At 46.1% G+C, this 19,634-nt stretch overlaps 1 protein-coding gene across 1 annotated transcript in view; it reads right to left on the bottom strand.

Moving 5' to 3' along the window:
* Window positions 1–12,927: 12,927 nt before the first annotated feature.
* The window catches only part of LOC146810669 (zinc-binding protein A33-like), a 48,623-nt gene continuing 41,916 nt past the window's right edge, over window positions 12,928–19,634 (bottom strand). Inside the window, exons 6-7 of the mRNA XM_085617740.1 lie at window positions 17,211–17,326; window positions 12,928–14,788 (exon numbers count right to left, since the gene is read on the bottom strand). Of these exons, the coding sequence (XP_085473866.1) occupies window positions 14,244–14,788; window positions 17,211–17,326 (661 nt within the window). The 3' untranslated portion in view covers window positions 12,928–14,243. The remainder of the gene's footprint in view (window positions 14,789–17,210; window positions 17,327–19,634) is intronic.

Genomic DNA, 19,634 nt, shown 5'->3' with positions numbered 1-19,634 from the left:
TGGAGGCTGTATCTGCTGCATCTAGGGCACAGCGTATAGAGGTATTAGTTATTGTTTTTCCCTCTTGGATCAATTCATTAGCCCTATTCTTGTACTTTTCAGGGAGATGGTGAATGATGGTCTCTAGCTCATCATAATGCGCCCTGTCGTATCTGGCCAACAGCGCTTGCGTATTGGCGATACGCCATATATTGGCGGCTTGTGACGCAGTGCGATTCCCTGACGCGTCTAGGAGATTGGACTCTTTGTCAGGTGGTGGTGCTTCGCCTGACGCCTGAGAATTTGAGCGCTTCCTAGCTGTAGATACCACTAGGGAATCCAATGGTGCAGGGCCTTTAATGTATGAAGGGTCTGTGGGGGCGGCTTTGTATTTTTTCTCTATACGGGGGTTTAGGACCCTGGCCCTGACTGGGTCTTTAAAAACCTCAGGTGCATGTTTAATTACTCACTTTAACATGGGTAGAATGGCAGTAGACCTATGTGCATCGTCGAAGGAGTCTAGGAGAAAATCTTCCTCCACTGGGTCAGTATGTAACTCCACCCCGTGGTAGTGTGCCGCCCTTTGTAACAAGTGGTGAAAGCCTAAGGAATCTTCAGGTGGGGATGGCCTATATGGGTAAAGGTCATCCTGTGGGACATCAGGGATGTCCGGATTGTTATAGTCATCCCATGGGTCTAGAGATCCAGTAGGGGTGGGGTCTTGTGGCACATCTGCTGGATCATAATAAGGGTCTCCTAAATCGTCTGGGACAGGAGACAAGGTTGGGGAACGATGAGGTGGAGGGGGTGGAGGTGGGGAGGGTGGAGGAGGTGGGGAAGGCACCCTGAAAGGAGAGGTAGCAATGTCTTTCCTCTTTGGAGGTGGAGGTGGAGCTGGTTTGTCCAAGTGTCTCTTTTTTGAAGACAATGTCAAGTGTCCAGTTTTTTGGATCCTTGGTGAGTGTCTTTTGCAGAGGATCCGGCGTGAAAAGTTCTTGCGACACTGGTTGTTCGGCCGGCGCCGAAGTTTTCGGGGCGACGGCTTTTTAGGCTTGTCTAAGCCGTGCTTCTTTGGGACCTCCGATTTTTTGGTCGGTGCCGAAGAAGGCTTCGGCACGGGAGTGTCGGTGCCGAGGGCCTTATGATGTTTGGTCGGCGCCGGAAGGGCAGGTTTCGACACCGAAGGCTTTGGTGCCGGGTTCGGTGTGGAGTTGGAGGCCGATTTTTTCTTCGGTGCCGAAGGGTGTTTTTCGAGCCCGAGCTGCCGGAAGGCTTAATAGGCTTCTTTACCGGGCCCGAAGGTGGGGTGTGAGAAGCAGTATCCTTGGTCTTGCCTAGGCCTGGAGGCGAAGGTGTGACCGAAGCCTTTTTGGGTATCGGCGTGGGCGTGGGAGGGGGTATTGTACTCACGACCCGCTGCGCCGGGGTGATGTCCTCCACATCTGAGTCGTCGGCCTCGGAAGCGCTGACGAGGTCGTCGTCCTCCTGTTCGATGTTCTGCTGTCCCGGAGCTTCGACGTCGTCCCCGAAGATGTCGACTGGAGCGGAGGTCGAGGAGTGCGCCATGTTGCGTCTAGCCCGTCGATCTCGAATAGTCTATTTAGAGCGAAAAGACTTGCAGGCGGGACAGTCTCGGGCCTCGTGTTCTGGGGAGAGGCAGAGGTTGCACACCTCATGAAGATCGGTGTGGGGAAACTTAGACCCACATCTTGAAGGGAGTTCTTTCCATCAGCCGAGACCGGAGCCGGAATAGGCCCGAAGGCCGCCGTCGACGACCGGAATCGAAGAAGTGCCGAAGAGAAGGTGATTAAGATGATTTATTATCTGAAGAGGCTCGATGAGCAAGGATTTTTGCGTTGATCATTGAACTGGAAAGTTCGGAACCGGAGCGCGAAGTATTACATCCGAGCCCGATGGCGGAAAAAAACAATCTGAGGATGGAGCCGAAGCCCATGCGCAATACGAACCAAAGGAGGAGTCACCGAACTCGTGACTTCCAAAGACTTTCCAAGAGGAAAAACAAACTGCAAACATCCGGGCCCAACACCAGATGGCGATCTATGCACAGTGTATAATCTGCAGCTCATATGCCTCGAACATACTTTTAACAGAACATCTCCAAGGGCCTGTGTGTGCTGGCATCCTGTTCTGAACTCACAGGGCCACAAAGACTTCACCTGCAACCTACTGACCAGCACCTAGACTCCTCTGTGGACTCCTGCATTCAAAAGGGCGCCAATTCCAGTTTCTGGGCCTTGAGAATTGTGTGGTTGGTGCTGCAAAGAATGAAAAACAACTCCGCCACTGCCAATGATGTGCAACCTGCACTGAGGTCGTGGGCACACACCGCCCCGCCTTCACTGCAGCTCTGACGCCTGCAGTTATCAGCCTGTCGGACACCAGCACCTGTATTCCGTTATCGCGGAGCGAATAACCGACGTGGGTGACTTCACAAACTCTTTGACTTCGCTTTGCCTCACCGGAACTGACCTCTCACCGCCACCTAACTTCCCCTGTCCTGGATTAGATGCCTCGCCTCCTCACAGACTCGACATCTCGCCTCCCCCGTGGCAACCAGGGAACATGACTAGACCTCAGCACCAAAGCTTCACATCCATGATGCTGTGTATCATCCATAGACTTAGTTTTCCAAGGTACTGTTGTTTGGCAGTCCGTGTGACTCCGTGTCCAACACCACGCAACTCACGGTAGGCGCCGCACTTTGGACTTATGCCTCTCACAACATCGTAATAGCCCCAGTTGGAGCAATTTTGTTTCTTCAAGTTCTATTTTTTAAATAACTGTTCTAAAGTCATAATTTGAAACAGGTATGTTGGATTGTTGCCGTTTTGGTCTAGTTTGGTTTAGATAAAGATACTTTATTTTTTTAAAATGGTGTGGTGTCCATTTGTGGTGTTTTGAGTACAAATAATTTACACATTGCCTTTGGGATAAGGCTGTCTGTTTGTGCCAAGCTACCAAGGGGGTGAGCAGGGGTTATCTAAAGTGTGTAACTCCCTTGCTCTGACTAGAAGCAAGGGTGCCTACTTGGACAAAGGTGCATACCTCTGCCAATAAGGGACCCCCATTTCTAACAACGACCTACATGGGTTTGCCAACACCAACCCATGAACTCAGATATCCTAATATCTCACAATTTAGGCTGCCCACAGGCAAGAATCAGCTTAAGATACATTGCTATCGACCTTGACTGCAATGAAGGGCCGGTAACATCGGCACAAACGGTATGAGCGGCAGCCAAGGCGACCATCAGAGGATAACTGATAAGGGAGACCACACTAAACAATAGATGAAAGGCGGTACAACAGAGACCCCTAGAGAAGCAAAAGTGTGAGTCTGTATATGGCTTGACCTTCCACCGTCATCACGCGGTGATTCGAGAAACTGAATAAACCATAACACACACTTCACGTCTCAGGCCAAATATGTTCTCCAAAAAATCAAGGCTCCTTACTAGGAGCAAGGTGAAAAGACCGGTAGATTACTTGCTGCTCAACTCGGAAAGAGGCAATGTCACCTATACCCGCCATCATGACCTGGTCTGAAGAAATAGTCCGTCATCCACAGGAAATAGCTACTGCTTTAATGGACTAATACTGGGATGTCTATATCCCAGAGGTGGTCACAATTCAGCTCAGATCGACAACTTCTTCAGCACAACCTCCCTTTTTTTTTTGAAAATTCTTTTTATTGGCATTTGTAGTAAACACATAGCAAATATATGCATTTATGGAATTACAGTAAACATGTACCCCTGGACCATCGTATACAGATGTTACTATTATAGGCAGCGGATCTCACAGGCTTAGAGGATCAAGGGCTTTGCCCTATCCTGTATCCGGGCCCACCCCCACTGACGCGCGCTGTGGATGCCGCATTACATGAGGGGTGCTATATGGATCCATATCCCCTGAGCGAGTTGCCCCTCAAGTCGTTGAAGCGCGGCCAACTAATTACTATTAATGAACTGGGGACATGTAAACTGGGGAGTGCACCATATCTGGGATTATAGACCTTGTGAGACTAACGCCGGAGAGCAATGTCCTAACTTATCGTCGTGCTCCAACCCAACCTCCCTTACCACAAAACTCCCTGCAGGGTTTTACAAATGGATGAAGACTGAGATCACGGACTCCTTACATGCGGCATACACGGAGGCCAAACAGACGGATACCTTAGCGTCACTCTTCATCGGGCAATCATAACAGTACTCCCCATGTTGATACTTATAAATTCCAATGCTTACAATAATAGACTCGCATACACGACCCAAGTCGCATCACTGTTATCAAATTTGCCCGTCATGAACTCTCCATCAACCCCGACTCAGAAATACGTAATCAGGCAGGTTCTGCAACCAAGGCCTGTGGTAATTGATTGACAGGTCACAGATGGGGTGGCAAGTAGCAGGAAGATAAACGTGCGAACAGGAAACTCGGGTCCATCCCCCAAAACCATAAAGTTAGATGCCACATGAAGTTAGGAACACACAGCCAATCAGGACACAGCACACACAGTACATAATGATAACGCACCCCTCATGCCGGACATCTGGACACACTGCCCACCGACCCATATTGTGTCTAGGCAAGGTCAAGACCACCTGCATTTGTTATCAGAATACCTTTTTTACTTTTATTTATGATTTCAAAGACAAGGCTTGCATTCTTTTACCATACAAGGCTTGTCGAATGTACTTTTATTGTATCCAAGAACTGTATGTAAGCCATCACAATTGATTGTACTTTGAGTCAGTAATCAGACCTGTGTCTGTGGGTTGTACACCTGGCCAAAGTGTTTAACTAAACCAACTGTTCCTGTTTTGTCAACTGCCTCTTGTCTTTGTTTTTTGTAAATTCATATTCAGGCAACCAGGGAAGGACCCTGCTCCTCTGCAGAAGCTACCAGTCCGTCTCGCTAAAAAGATAAATCAAAATACTAGCTGGGGTCCTAGCTGCCCACCTCAAACGGTTATCCCCACACTCATACACCACCCGCAAGTGGAGTTTGTCCAGGGGATATCCTCTCAAAACCATCTCTGTAAGTCAGCACAAACTCTAAAATCTTCTCTGACTTTGAGGGGATATTTGGATCCAGGGCCAGTTGGGGAGAAAGTGAAACACTTCCTCTGTCATGGGTAACGACTAAGGCAGCCACCGGAGGCCTCATTTCCAGTGGAGACCATCATGCCTCAAGTATCTAGGAGCATTTATTAACCAAGGGTTGGAGAAAATGATCCTGGAGAACCTTGAACCACTTATAGACAAGCCCGACTCGATTATGCTAAGCGGTCATGATTAAATCTGTCGCTGTGAGGCACAACACAGGCTGTGAAAATAGTGGTACTTCTGTGATTGCTGGACATGCTCCATCTACTGACGCCCCGGGACCTACCGAGGTCAAGAGATAAGGGTATTAAGAAATTCCTATGGGGCTAAATGAATCCATTATTAGCAATTGTCAAACTTATTGTCACAGGAAATGCGGAGGCCTGGGCCATTCCAATGTAGAACACTACAGTATGGCATTACACCTAGCGCAATAGGCATACATGCATCTGCAAGACCAGGACCCTCTACTGTGGGTCACTATCGAAAGTAACCTCACTGACAGCACATCAGGCGTACATTTGCTCTATAAATACAGTCCGCTATGCTGGGAACCACAAAACCCATTCTTCGGACAATGGCCAAAACTTGGGCGCATGCCAAAAGACTTTTTGCAGTGGATGAAAACCTACATGACAAGGTGCCACCATGGCACAATTGCAGCATATACGGGCAAATGTTAAATTGGGAGCCGTGGCGAATGGCAGGAATTTAGTCCTTAAAACCATCATAGCCCAGGGGGACCCACAAAACTTTGGAGACGCTTTGGGAGCAATTCCACCTACCACAAAGCAAACAATGCAGAGAGGCACAAATGCGTCAGTGCCTCTCCCTCAGGCTAGGCATTATGACATGGGTGATTTTGACCTCTTTTGTGCTAGCCTATCTCCACAACTGGAGACGCTTCAAAGGTGTAATTTCGGCTCTATATGATATGCTGATATGGCCTCTCTACTCCAACAGCAAGCAAAAAGGATGTGCACCACCTGGCAGGCCTGACTTCAAACTGAATATATGGCAGAGGACTGGGCCGAGACACTCTAAACCTAGATCGAGGGACAAAATAGGCAAGAATTAAATGCGGACTCTTCAAATTGCTCCAAGACTGGCACTGGATGAACGAAATGAGAGATGGTGGGCCATCTCTACCACTTTGACTGCTGGCGCTGCAGACATCCATACTGTGAAAGAGAACACGTGCTACATGACTGCCCTGAAGGGAGCAATCTATGGGACGAAGTGGGAACCACATTGAGTAGTTCGATGTCCATACCCACCCCAATGACGTGCCACTAGATTATACTTCACAACACTGTAGACTCCCCTTTCTTAACCAACCACAAACGCCGACTAAATTACATGGCCCTCACAATGGCAATCCTCTGCGCCCTACACCACTAGTGTTCCCCACAACTGCTTATTCATGATGAATGGCTCACACAGATGTACAAGATAGCCTCCGATGAGAGGTTCATCTCCAACCTACAGGATAAGGCTGAGACCTTCCTTCACACATGGCACTATTTTTACAGGATGACCCCTGAGCAGGATTGCTCGATTATGCTACAACGAATTCCACCTCCTCTCCTCACACTTCATGTATCATTCCATCCCTCTCCCTCACATCCCACAGACAGTATTTCGTATCCTAATACCCTCTGGACCCTGCTGGCACCTACAGCACTACCCGTTTAGCTGGAGGCTCAGACAGAACATACCTTCTTCGCCTCAACAGGCGACTGCTGCTAACATTAGCCAAATGTGACGTTTATGTTGAGATATCCACAGAATGCCGCCAGCATGTGGCTGATTCCTCTTTCCTTTCACATGCTTCTCGTAACAATGCTGCACTCCCTCCCTTCCCTCCCACCCTCCAACCTCTCTAGCATACCCCCCTTCCTTCAATGAATATACTTTCTTAGGCCTGGTGACCCAGGATCTGGAAACAGGTGTTAAACGAACATACCCCTCACTTCTGAAGCCTCTTCTTTTCACATTCCGGGCCCACCCCTTAACCCAAGGCTTGGTATAGACTATCACCTATCGCTATGCAGGATGCAACGCGAGGGAACCTGCGCTCCTTCGCGTAGGTGGACGCTCATTTCTCCTACCTTTTTCCCACCCATGGATCATGCAGGATATCTGACACGGATGACACCCTGTTGGACTGGGTGTGCGCACTATGAGGGGAACTGCAGAAGTCTCAAAATGGCCAACATTACGGATCAGTCCAGCTCCGATCTGTGGTAGCACAGACCTGCTACATAAACAGCATGATCTGGTTTGCTCCTCCTAGCACACTTTGAAGGCCTGTATATACACCTATGCTTCCCCAATTGTAGAAGATATTCCGTACTGTAGGAATAGCCTGGCTGACAGTGCCCTTGTTATTGCTCCTGGCAGATGATCCGTACCCGCCGGAGACCTGTTTGACTCTTTAATACTGGCACTCCCTCAATTGTGTCTGATGCTCTCTCACATCTACACGGCTCTGGGCCCTGCTGAGTTTTCTTAAGTTATGGTATGTTATGCTATTCACCGAGCCGTTGGGCTTTACTCTGCTGTTTGTTCACTCCTGTGTCTGTACCTTTTGTGCAATCATTTTAAGAGCAAAGTAGACATGATTTGCCACATCTGCACACGGCCACCGCCATTCCTGAGTGGCAATTTTTCCATCGCTTGCTGTAATATGTTTTCTCTGTTTTAACTCGTTAATTAAAAACTACAACCAAAAAAAAATAAAGTTGGAAAATAAAATTAACGTTTTGAAATGGGTTAAAAAAAGAGATAATAAAGTTAGTGAAAATATAACAAAAAGGAAGGAAAGAGAACATAGTGAACCAAAAAGACACTTTTGTTTACATTCCTGAAGTGTTTGTAAAGTGTAAGTCACCTAGCGAGGTGCAATGAAGCACTATGTCGTGAATGTGATATTTGTGCTGCCTTGCCAAGACACAAAAAAGTGCAAGATGTGCTTCTTAAAGGATTTGTACTGGCTCAATGTAGATAGGTACAGCAAGGAAGCTTTAGAGATGCTTATCTGTTTGAAAGTTAAGCTGAAGTAAGGATACAAAACAGATTAGCACAGGGTCTAAGGTAGGGGTGGAGGGAACTCATGAGTTACATGAAAACTCAGCGAGATTCCGCAGAGTTCTGTAAACTAGCAGAAATCGGCATGACGCGCTGATTTGTAAGGCAGGGAGCTTGTTCTGTGATGTAAAATAAGAACAAACAGTTCCACACGGCATGCCAGAGGACGCTGCTTCTTTGCTGCCGCTGGAGTAGATTTTCTACTTGAGCAGCAGCTTTCTCACTGTGAACGGCAGCGACTGCCGTGTTGAGAAAATCTCACTCGGTGCCCTCCTATCACCCGAAAATCATGCTAGAGGATGGCAATTCCTGCTCGTGAGTGATGAAAAACTCCACCATTCAGTGGATAGCAGAGTTTGGCCGGAACTTCGCGTTACATGACAACGCAGAATGGCCTAAACTCCGTTACTCCACCGGTGAAGCAGAATTTCTTGCCCATCCCTAGTCCAAGATGGGAATCTGCGCATTTTACCGAAGTGAGCATGGTTTTGAATGGGGTGTTTGGGAACTCCATCTGGAGAAATGTGAACCTTTCTATTTTTCTTCCTGGCACAGAAACTAGAGCTCCATGTAGAAGGAACTCCTGGAAAACAGTTAAGAAATTTGGAAAATGTAGACTGATGATACGATTAGCGAAAAGTCAGATAGGCCTACAGAAACTACGCAGAAAGCTCAATTCACATTGTAGTTGTGCACTGAATAGGACTGGTATTCAAGTTAGAAATCTGAAGATGAATGCACTGGGAAGGCAATGTATCTTAACTCATGAAAACGTGTACAATGATGTTTGAGAGTATGGCAGGAAACTACTGCAAATTATTTAATATGTAATCAGTTTCAGAGATTTAACTTCTCAGGTGTAGATGGTGACTGGAGTATATCAGAAAGGAAAATCCAAAGTGAAACTGAAGTAGCTCACCCATCCTACACACAAGATCCCTTTGTAAAGTTATAAATGAACAGAACAGAGCAGTATAGGTTTTAAGGTGGAAAAGTGTATATTCTATAAAGTGAGAATGCTTTGGACTTGGACATCACACAGCTGCAAAATATTCAATCCGGTGGCATGATAATATACGGACAAAGAAATTGCAGATGAACACACATGTAAGACCTTGGAAATACACTTCTGAGTGGTGCGAAAAGTGGGCAGGTCGTAGGCCTACAGAAGTGATGAAATTTTGTTTTAGCAATTGGGAGTGAAAATCCAAAGTCAAAGTAACTTACTCTTCTATACTACAGAATCTGTTTGGAAAGTTATAATGAAACAAAGCAGATTAGTCTAGGTTTAAGGTGGAAAAGCGTGTATTTTCTAAGTATGAAGTCAACAGAACTGATAGGGTCTCTTAATATTCCACCAAATTCTAAAAGAGGTGAGTGGAGCAAGGATTTGGCAGACAGGGAAACCTTGTCTCCTAAACTCTAAATCACCTTCTTTGTTCTTAATTAAGACCCTCTGATCTTATTGAGCAGAATTCTGTAATACTTTTAAGAATACTGAAATGCTGGGTCTCGATTTAAAGACAATGAAGCGGCTCACGGCTTATAATGGCTGCTATTAGCCTTCTGCTCCAACATTCCAGTGCTTGTCTTTCTGGTTCTCCCTTTTTAATTTGGAACATTCTACTCTGAGTGGGTGGAATGTTCCATAGCACTTATGCTTTGGGCTATGCAGCTTGTTAAAGGCATGCCTTTTGTCTGTGACTCAGGCTTATAACTTAGGTTCAAGGCCTTTAACAACAGGTATAGGTCTGACAGTGGGCTATAAAGCTACATTACTTTGCTGTAGTGAGGGTTTGAGCATGTGCTCCTCCATGAAGATCGGTATGAGGGATTGACCCGGGACAGTTATTCTGCTGCAAAAATTTCAGCATTTATTGTATTCTGATTGAGGACCAATGTACTGTATCAGAAGGAAACTGTTCTCTGATCTTCTGAATAATTAATAAGCCTTGAGAAAGCCCTGGTCTTATTGACCACCTAGGGCGAAACACATGTCGGCTGTTGCACCCACAGAGTACAAAAAACATTACTTCTGGAATAATAAGGATGTAACTAATAAAGACATTTTTGAAAGACAACACAAGACAATTGCCTCTCTTTAAAATCACCAGAACCTAAAAAAGGAAATCATCTGCATGACTGAAATTATCTGTATCATCTAAGGAGGAGTACATGCTCAAACCCTCAATGCACAGTTACAGATACGAGGCTGGGAAGGTCAGATACGAGGCTGGAAAGGTCAAGTGCCTCGAGCGAAGCTCCTCCATCGACTAGTAACATAGCAGGCAATTCCATCCAAGACCAGGACCCCTGGAACTTCTCTGTACCTTTGAATATTACTTTGCTGTAGTATGTTGCATATACTGGTCATTAATGTTCCATTCCCTTACTATCCCCATTATGCCTGGGCCACCGCCCCCCCAATCACCTTTCATCTATGATCCATGCACCAAGCCCACAAGGCTGCAATCATCTGCTATATGTTTTCATTGCTCACTTGATACCGGCCGGCTGCAGCGCCCTTCATATCTCTAGTGGCTACACTTTTTAGGTCTCACCTAGGCAGTGCCTGTGCTGTCTCTTCGGGACATGCTGTATTCAGGATATGGGCATTCAACACACCCAGCGCTTCTGGTTGGTTGGTTGGCCTGTCTTTCTAAATTCCTTTACTCTGGTTGGTCAATACCGTCCATTTGTCCCGTCTGTGTGTGCTTAGCTCCCTCCCAGCAGTCATCACCAATTGTTTTTTTTGGTTGGCCATCTCTGGCCAGCTGCTGCCTCCTCACTTGTCCCACTCCCTCCCGTCATTGCTGCTGTCCTTCCTGTGCAGCTGCTGACCGTAATGGATCGTACTTTGGTTACTTTACCAACTGTAACGCATTCATTGTTCGCTCCAGCATGCCTCACCCCCCTGCACAACACTGCTTGCAAGCCCCAAAGATCGCTGCATTGAATTCTTATACTATTGTACATTTACGCTTTTATTTAGATAGCGCACCATGCCATGGGCTCGGGGAAATTGAACAATCAGCCCATTATCACAAGATGTTGAGTCGACAGAGGACTCAAACAAGGATCCCCAGCTTACCAGTTGGCAGCACTCACCGCTGCGTCATATCCTTTGCCTAGCCATATCCTTTGCCTAGCCATTTTGCAGGTTGCAGAACCATATGTGGCCAAAAGAGGTCCCAAGGGACACCTAGTGACAGTCTGTGGTACTGCATCCTAACAACAATGCTGGTTTTTCTTGCAGAACGTTGCAGGCTGTGATAACGTTTTCCATATCATGTTTGTTTTTAAATCTGGCTGCCGGTCACATGGTATAGGGCCATTTGGGTTTGCTGAAGTTCGGTCTTAATTGAAAACCACATGGCAACCTCAATTATGCAAACATGTGAGGATCCAACAAATACAGTGTGTGGATGCGCTTTGTGTGTGCTGTATTGTGACAAGGACAGCAACTTACATGAATCGGTTATTGTTTGAGCTTAATTATAAATTATTCCATCTTAATGGCTTGTTTGATGCATGTAGGATGCCAAGAACGCATGAGAATGTTCTCTAATCACACTTGTGTGTTGTTTGGGGCAGGCGCGCTCATATGCTTTCATAGCCCCCCCCACCCCACAGCACAAGAGGCTCATCCTCCGCTTGCAGAGACTGATCTTCTGCCCAATCATACCAGCCATTCGTCCAGTGTTATGGACTGAGTCACAGCTTTCTGCAACGCTTACTGTTCTGTGTTGCTCTTGGTTGCTTTAAAAGCCTGTTCCCTACCGCCGATAGTCTTTATAGGTGCCGAAACGTGGTCCTTTTATATGCTCATGATGCATGCTAAGAAGCTCCCATCTGTCAATTTCACATTTCTTAGGTTTACCACAAGCTGTGCCACTGCAAAGGAAGGGAGTGGCAGGTACTTCTTTATCATGATGAATGTACAAAACTTGAAGGCAGGCCTATATTTGTGTGGCTGCAGTATGCTCTTGTTCTATGTTCACTCTGCAGTTTGCTGCAGAGCCAAGAGCCTGGGTCCCAGCACCACCATTTCAAATAATGTGGCTTTTACCACAGCTACGCATGTATTGGTGTTGGGCTATTAGTCTTTCTTCTCATCAACAATTGTGCCTGGTTTGGTTGGAGGTCCAAGAAGTATTTGCAATGCAATGAGTCTAGCATTACTGAAAGTTTGAGCTATTGACATTGCAAATGATAACGTTTGTTAGTTTTCTTGTTAAAAAATATTCCAGCAGTAGCATAAGTAATAAAATAAAAGCTACAAAGCAAGAAACTGGTGCAGGACCGGAGGCTGTAACTAGATGTCCCTGTGGAGTTGTAAAGGGACCTCTATTCGCCACATAAGATACTGCACCCTAACTTATGCTACTGCTGGGATATTTTTTAACAAAACAAAACAAAACAAAACAAAAATCTAACAAACATTATTTGCAACACAAGTAGTTCAAACCGTCAGTAATGCGAGACCTATTCCATTGCAAATGCTTGTTTGAGTTCCATCCTATTCAGACATGGCTCGTATTTTCGAGAAGAAATAAGTAGTCGTTTTGTTTAAACAAATCTATACAGCAACTAACTTGTTCAAATACGCATTCGGTGGCCATACTGTTTTGAGGCACACGTGGAAGTGTCAAAAACATAGCATAACAGTTAAGGTTGGTCATAGATCAACATGGCTTGTTTAACTGAAGTAATAAGGCAGACACCTTGCTCGTGGGTGTTAATAGTTGATTGTTAATATGAACCAGGTTGGTAACAAATTGCAGAGAAACAGCTACAATGTACACAGCACATCACAATAAGATCAAGCTGTAATGACTATTATATGAATTGCAAACATACAAAGGGTTAAAAGCAGAATTTCCTTTTTCTTAACGAACGATAAAATATGCATATAATCGTGTGACATTTCCAACTTAAAAACAAGGCGCTTATCCTGGTTGGTTGTAAGTCTGCAGCGAGTGGGTTTGAGCTAGCTTTGTGCTTCTATTTACAGACACATTGCAGCTCGATTTACAGTAACTCCACAGTTGGAGAAAATGTTTTTGGGACCTTGGTGAAGAATTGTTATAAACTACAAGCAGGACAGACTCAACCTTTGATCCTTCGGGGACTGATAAGTGACTGGATTTCCCAAGGTTGAAAGTACCATTTATAGAACAGGTTATCATTTTTTACATTTTTTTCCACAGACAAAAGTCAAAGCTAGGAACTGAAGCATTGTCCTTCAATCGAGGAAAGTTAGGTTTTCCTATTTCTAGGATTGCTGGGATACAGTTTTAAGGAATATAGTTTTATGATTATCATTTAATAAAAAACTATTATTATGACAGAACACCTAAAGACACCACCAGGAAATGGAAAATAGTCCACCAGGCACAGCGGCATAGCGTAATGAAAGGCTAGACCCCCAGCCTATATATAAGGGGTGTGTAAGGAGTACCACAGTGCCAGGATAGGATAAACTCTGAAAGAGGATATAAAGTGAACGATACCCATTGGCCAGTTAAAAAACGGCCAGTCTGCACCTTGCGGTCGCTGGACCTGTGATCAAATTAGCTGCATAATTATTATATTTGGCTTGTATACACAATATTTTTTTTTTACATTTTACAACTTTAAGGCATACATATTGTGACCTGGAGTGATTCTGGAGATGTGGCATTGATACACACACGACTGACTGAGTTCAAACAGATTTATGTGGTTGGAAACAGGCATGCCTAATGGCAGCATGAAATTCGGGTCTGTTTGGTTCCTCTTTGCATTCAGTATAGTTCAGGTTCCATTCGGTCAATGAGAGAGAGGCCTTTCACCAGTCTCCAAAACCTTTGTTCAGCACACGGTAGCAGACAGTGACTCCTAAATATGAGAGAAAGCCATCAGAACTCCAGAGTATTATCTCTGTAGATTAAACCTGCAGGTTGGCTCTGGATCATGGTGTTATCACCTTCCTTACAGAAGTTAGGAGCCTCAAGCAATGGTAGGGTTGGGCGTGGTGGTGTGGCGGAGAACCTCCAGTGCCCTCTACAGAGCCAGGTGGCAGATTCTCATGGGCTCTCGGTTTAGCTGTCCATCACTAAAGCAGGTGCTGAAGAAGGGGTAGAACCGGGCCGCCTGAGCATCTTGGAACGTGAAGAGATGCGTCATGTCCTCGGCGTTGTAGAAGCCCACCCTACCCTCTTCACAGGACAGGTAAACTCCCACCTTCCGCGGGCGCGTCTGTAGCGTGAGCGGTGTCCAAGGATTCGTGGCAGCCCAGTACTGAGTACTGTTCCTTAAGCGGAGGGTCCAGTAGCCGTTCTCTGGGCACAGCTTGACCTTGGCTGCCCGGTCCACGTGGTCTGCAGCCACCCCAAGGTCCCACTTGGTCTTGCTGCCCACCCAGACCTCCCAGTAATGGCTGCCGCTCCGGAAGCTCTCAGAGGCCAGCACATTCACGCACTGCTGGAAGCACTTGGGGCTGACGTGAACTGCACGTGGCTTGGGGACTTCTGTCACCTCCTTCAGGTCACCGGAGAAGATTAGATTAGGGTGAGCTGTCTTTTTGTCAAAAATCAGAGGGGCCGGAACTGTAATGAGAAAATGGGGGAAACATTTTTATAACAAGAGTCATGCATGCACTTCTGTGGTGGAATGTTTTTTTCTCGCTTGTTCTAGAGTTTTTTTCTCCCCAGTGCTCAGAATCTTATGCCACCTGGTCTCGAATACAAATCATGCATACAGCTTAAATATAATCCGGAGGCCGAAGCAAGAATTCAGATTAGCTAATACACACTATTAGCATGCAGCATTTGATGTTACTAATTACCAGCCCATCCCCCTTGTAATCTGCTCTGACAATTTGGAACGGAGAAGCGATTGGGCATGTTACAGTGTTAACTTCAATGGCAGTCCTCCTCAAGATCTCAATAACGAACACTCGCCTCCATATATGGCCACCTTTATAGAAGAAACACATAGGTTAACAAGCCAGCTTATCTAAAACAAACTGAGAAAGAAAAGCCCTGACCAGATGTTATACTGCAATTAAAGCTGTAAGCAGGGTTGGGGTGCATTAGCGCCTTGAGACCCTCCCGGGTGAGTAGCAGCACTGACGAATTGATTGATTGACTGACAAGTGGTGCAAAGGAAAGTGGGTCATGTCCCTCCCGGTCTCAGACCCGTTAGTAATTAAAAATTGACACTGAAGCAGGCCCCTATTGGGCCCTATATTCATGTTCTGAACTATAAGGGAAAATAACTGATCGATTTCTGAATATTTAATGGAAAATCTCCAAGATATTCCATGTCCGTGATTTAGTTCCAGTTTGTATTTCACAAGTCCAGGGCCGGCTTTAGTGCGGTGCGACCGGTGCCACCGCACCGGGTGCTGACTTCACATGGGGGCGCCTGTTTGCTTTAAAGCACCTGCTGCTGCGTTCCTGGCCTCAAGCAATTTTCAGTCAACAATTAAAACGTCAAGAAAACTCCAGTGATTAATGCTCTTCCGGGCAAGATCGGAGTTTTTTGTCTTAGTAGCAGTTTTGACTCGTGGAAGTTTTGAAGGTAGCGCAGAGGGTTAGTATGCCTGCTGCACAGAACATGTACCATGCAGATAACAAAGTGAATATAATGTAAACAGGTCAGTGGGTTACTGCTTTTGTCAGAGACTTCCTTTTGTTAGTTTCGGTTTACAGTGAGCTATTAACTGTCATCAAAGAACTGCGTGCAGACTTCAAGGTATAAATTAGAACTATGGATTTTTTCCCCAGACCTTCATAATTGTAATGTCGCAAAAAGGGTTCATTTTGGGTAAAAACAGTTCTTGCGAATAAAGAGAGCCCCAATCCATTGTGTTACATTTTAAATTCAGAGTTTGTGCTTCTCCAGACCAAGTACTCCGCAACATTTACTATACACTGATTTACAGACCTACAATTGATTGTCTGTGTAATGCGTGTTATCCTTCACTTTAATGAGTGACGCTATAAAAGTAATAAAATGCATCTGAGAGAGAGGTTATGGAGACTGTTAAAGGGTGGTAGTGAGGGTATCCGTGGCTGAGCTGGTCGTTGGGGGCGCCAAAAAACATTGTCGCACTGGGCGCCACCAGTGCTAAAGCCGGCCCTGAGTTTTACTAAATATCACACCAAAGTACCGGCTAAGTGGCACACTATCAGGATCACAAGCATGTAGTTTACATGTTTAAGGCATGGCCTTAATTACTTAGACCACGCCCCTTTTAGAGATCTCCTGCCTTTTTGCATCCCACTTAAAGCTCTGGCTGTTTCCCAGCAGGCTTGGGCCTTTATGTAACCACGAGAGCTGGTGACAATTTGTTCACAAGTCAAGCACAGACTGACATACCAATGACTGGACCCAAACTTTCAGGATCTCTACTAGCAAGTCCGCCTTCGAGGGTTATTCACTCCTAATGATTATCTTTTATGTTAAAAATAAAATTGACAATCGTTTTTGGCCCTGAGAAACAAATATTTTTACATCTTAAATTGGAATATTCGTTATGGAACAAGGATTGGTTGTTAGTTGTTAAAAATTATGCTCTTCTCATCCCCCCCCCACACCCTCTTGCCACACGGAATTAAAATCAAGGCCTCTCTCCTCCTCTGCCATTTACAGCGACTCCTCGAAGCTGAATACCTGTCTGAGAGCATAAAGTCTGGTTCTGACGGTTGTTCAGGGAGACCCTGGGCGCATCACTTTGCCCGTTGGAAATTAATTAAGATTTTGGGAGGCAGGCCTAAAATGAGGAGACCCTGAAGAAGCAGACATTCAACTAGCCCCTAAAGAGGCGGGTCTTATTGGAGTTATACTTACCTTAGTCTGTTTCAATATAGTGTGGCCAGAAGAGCTAGTTCTAACCCGAAGTTTGCCACTAGCTCACATTGTGAGATAGACTCGCACGTGGGTAGCAGGAGACAGACCCTCAACACATCAGTGCAGTTTTCAGACAGACATTAGCATTAGCCAGGGACTTCTAGTGGCTGGTACCTGGGCGAATGGACTTCAGCATCTTCCTCCACATGGTGTACTGCAGGGGTCCAGAGTACCTCTCGACCCACAGGTCCGTGTTAATTTCAGGTATCGGTGGTAGGGGTGCAGAGGGCCTGGGGGATTAAAACAGAAGGCTGACATGAAAGTCAGCAGAAAAGCAAAAGTGGAAAAACAAGAATTTCCAGTGTTCCTTATTGACACTTCTGGTTTGATGTGTTCTTAAGATCTGTAGCACTCTCCAGTGTCTCAACTATTTATGGAGGGCACTGCTCATCAGTGGCCAGGCAAATGTAGATCAACAGTGTTATCTGGTGGCCCAACTATCCAGAGACCTCCACTAGCACACCTACACGCAGTGATGCAAATGACACAGCCATACGTGGATCAGAATTGCTCCACAACATAAATTATCTGTACATTTATGGTATTCCCCAGTTCCACACTCTAAAAATACACAGCAATTATTAATGTATTCAGGGATGATTGCAGTGGTTTGCACTAGTATATCGCTCTGCGGTATTCTACAGTGGCACACCTGTAATGTAATAATCCCACACACATCTATCTACAGTGGTTTCCAGAGGCAAAAGCATCTACAATATTTTTAGGACAGAAGCTACGTAGAGCTGTGTATCATTCAATAATAGCACAACATTTCGCAGCATTCGTCTGTGGCTCAGACATCTATAGCTTTGCAGTGTGCTCCAGTGGCGCAGCTATGCTGCATGCAGAGCTCTCCAGTCTCCTATTTATCTACGGATCTCCAATGTTCTCTGGTGATATCCAGTAAAAAGAAATCCGATTATCCATTAACTGACATCCCACCAAAAGTGATGAAGTGATATGCAATCACATTCCCTGTCAGGCCCCTTCAGCTCGTGGTCCCTCAATGTTGTGTGTCCCTCAAATCATCGCCATGTATCTTGTGTCAGAAATCTTACTACCCCTATTCCGCATCCATTGCAGGACAGAATCTTCAAACATCACTGGCGGCCACTCTGACTGTGTTGATACCATTGGTTGCTGCTTGTGTAATGTTTGCCTAGTGGTTTAAGTTAACATAAATGAAACCCCCCCTACTTTGGACTATGAGCAATGCTTGTTGTCGTCGATTTTCATGCCACACCCCACAATCCAAAAATGTTTTGGCGTTTCAGCCAGCAGTGCCAAGGACCCCCTCATAACTGTGATTCAATAATGAACCTCAATAGTTAGGGGCTTAATTTGAAACAGGCTCATGCTCTTGCACCTTACACACAATCCAAGATTATCATAGCATGACTGCACTTCTTATCCCATACTTAAGACCTGATTCTGAGTTTGGTGGCGTGGGAGCGGGCCGCCACGCCACCGCCCCGCTCCCACACCGCCAAAGCTCACCGCTGCCCGATTATGTGTAAGTTTGTGCTCTGGCGGGCGTGCAGTTTGGTGGTACTGCGGCAGTGCAGTTTAAAGGCTCATAAGTGAGAGCCTTAAACAGCACTGCCGCAGGACAGCCAATGCACGTTCCTGTATGTCATGGACTGACCAGTCCATGCCGTGCAGGAACAGGGGTGCATGCACACAGAGGGAACACCATGTGTCCCCCTGCATGTATCTCCATGCACAGAGGCAACAGAGGGCCCTGTGGGGCCCCCTTTGTTTCCCCACGCCAGCCTTATCATGACAGATTCAACTCCATGTAAAGGCTTGTGGTGGGAAAACTTGTAATATGCTTGGAGATGCCGCATATTGCTTCCCCTGACCGCCAAGCCACCGCCAGGGATTGCATATCCCTGGCGGGTGCAGCGGGCCTATGAAAGTCCGATGGCCGTACTTGTAATATGGCGGTCGGGCCACTGGTGTGGCGGTCCCTGGCAGCCACCGAGAGGCGGTCCAATGGGCCGCCAAACTCGTAATTAGGCCCTTAGTATTAACCAATACTCTTTCCTGGTATTTTGGAGGATTTAAATCAGAATGCCCTTTTTAGGTCGAGCCTGGGCAGCGCATGCGCTGCTGAGAGGCATGCAGTAGTTGAGTATGGACTTGAAGTCCTGCCCACTCTCTACCCATATTTGTCATCGGCTTGTGTCATTGTCCTTCGTAAACGCTGGCTTCCGATTCATTATTAGGCTTGTTAGTCCCTCCTTGGTACCGCCTTGTCTGCATTTGTAACCTCCAATGAGGACTGGCCCTTTTACTTCAGTTGTTATACGGTATGGCACTATCTTCTTTAATGATTTCTCCCATTGGAGGCACGACATGCTTTCCTGCAATGGGGTCACTTTTCAACTCTCTGTCTTTCATATTAAGCGTAGCGCATCACCCGGGCATAAAATGGTGCAGACTTTCTTTTGCACGCCCCGGCGAGCTCATTCAAGCTCTTTTTCTCCCCCCCTCCCGCTTTGCATTAAGAGCCCTCCCCACCCCACACGGTATTCT

This window comes from Triturus cristatus, chromosome 7 (genome assembly GCF_964204655.1).
Source record: "Triturus cristatus chromosome 7, aTriCri1.1, whole genome shotgun sequence".
NCBI lineage: Eukaryota > Metazoa > Chordata > Amphibia > Caudata > Salamandridae > Triturus > Triturus cristatus.
Note: the sequence above shows the minus strand (reverse complement) of the source record. Positions and strands in the feature narration are given on the sequence as shown.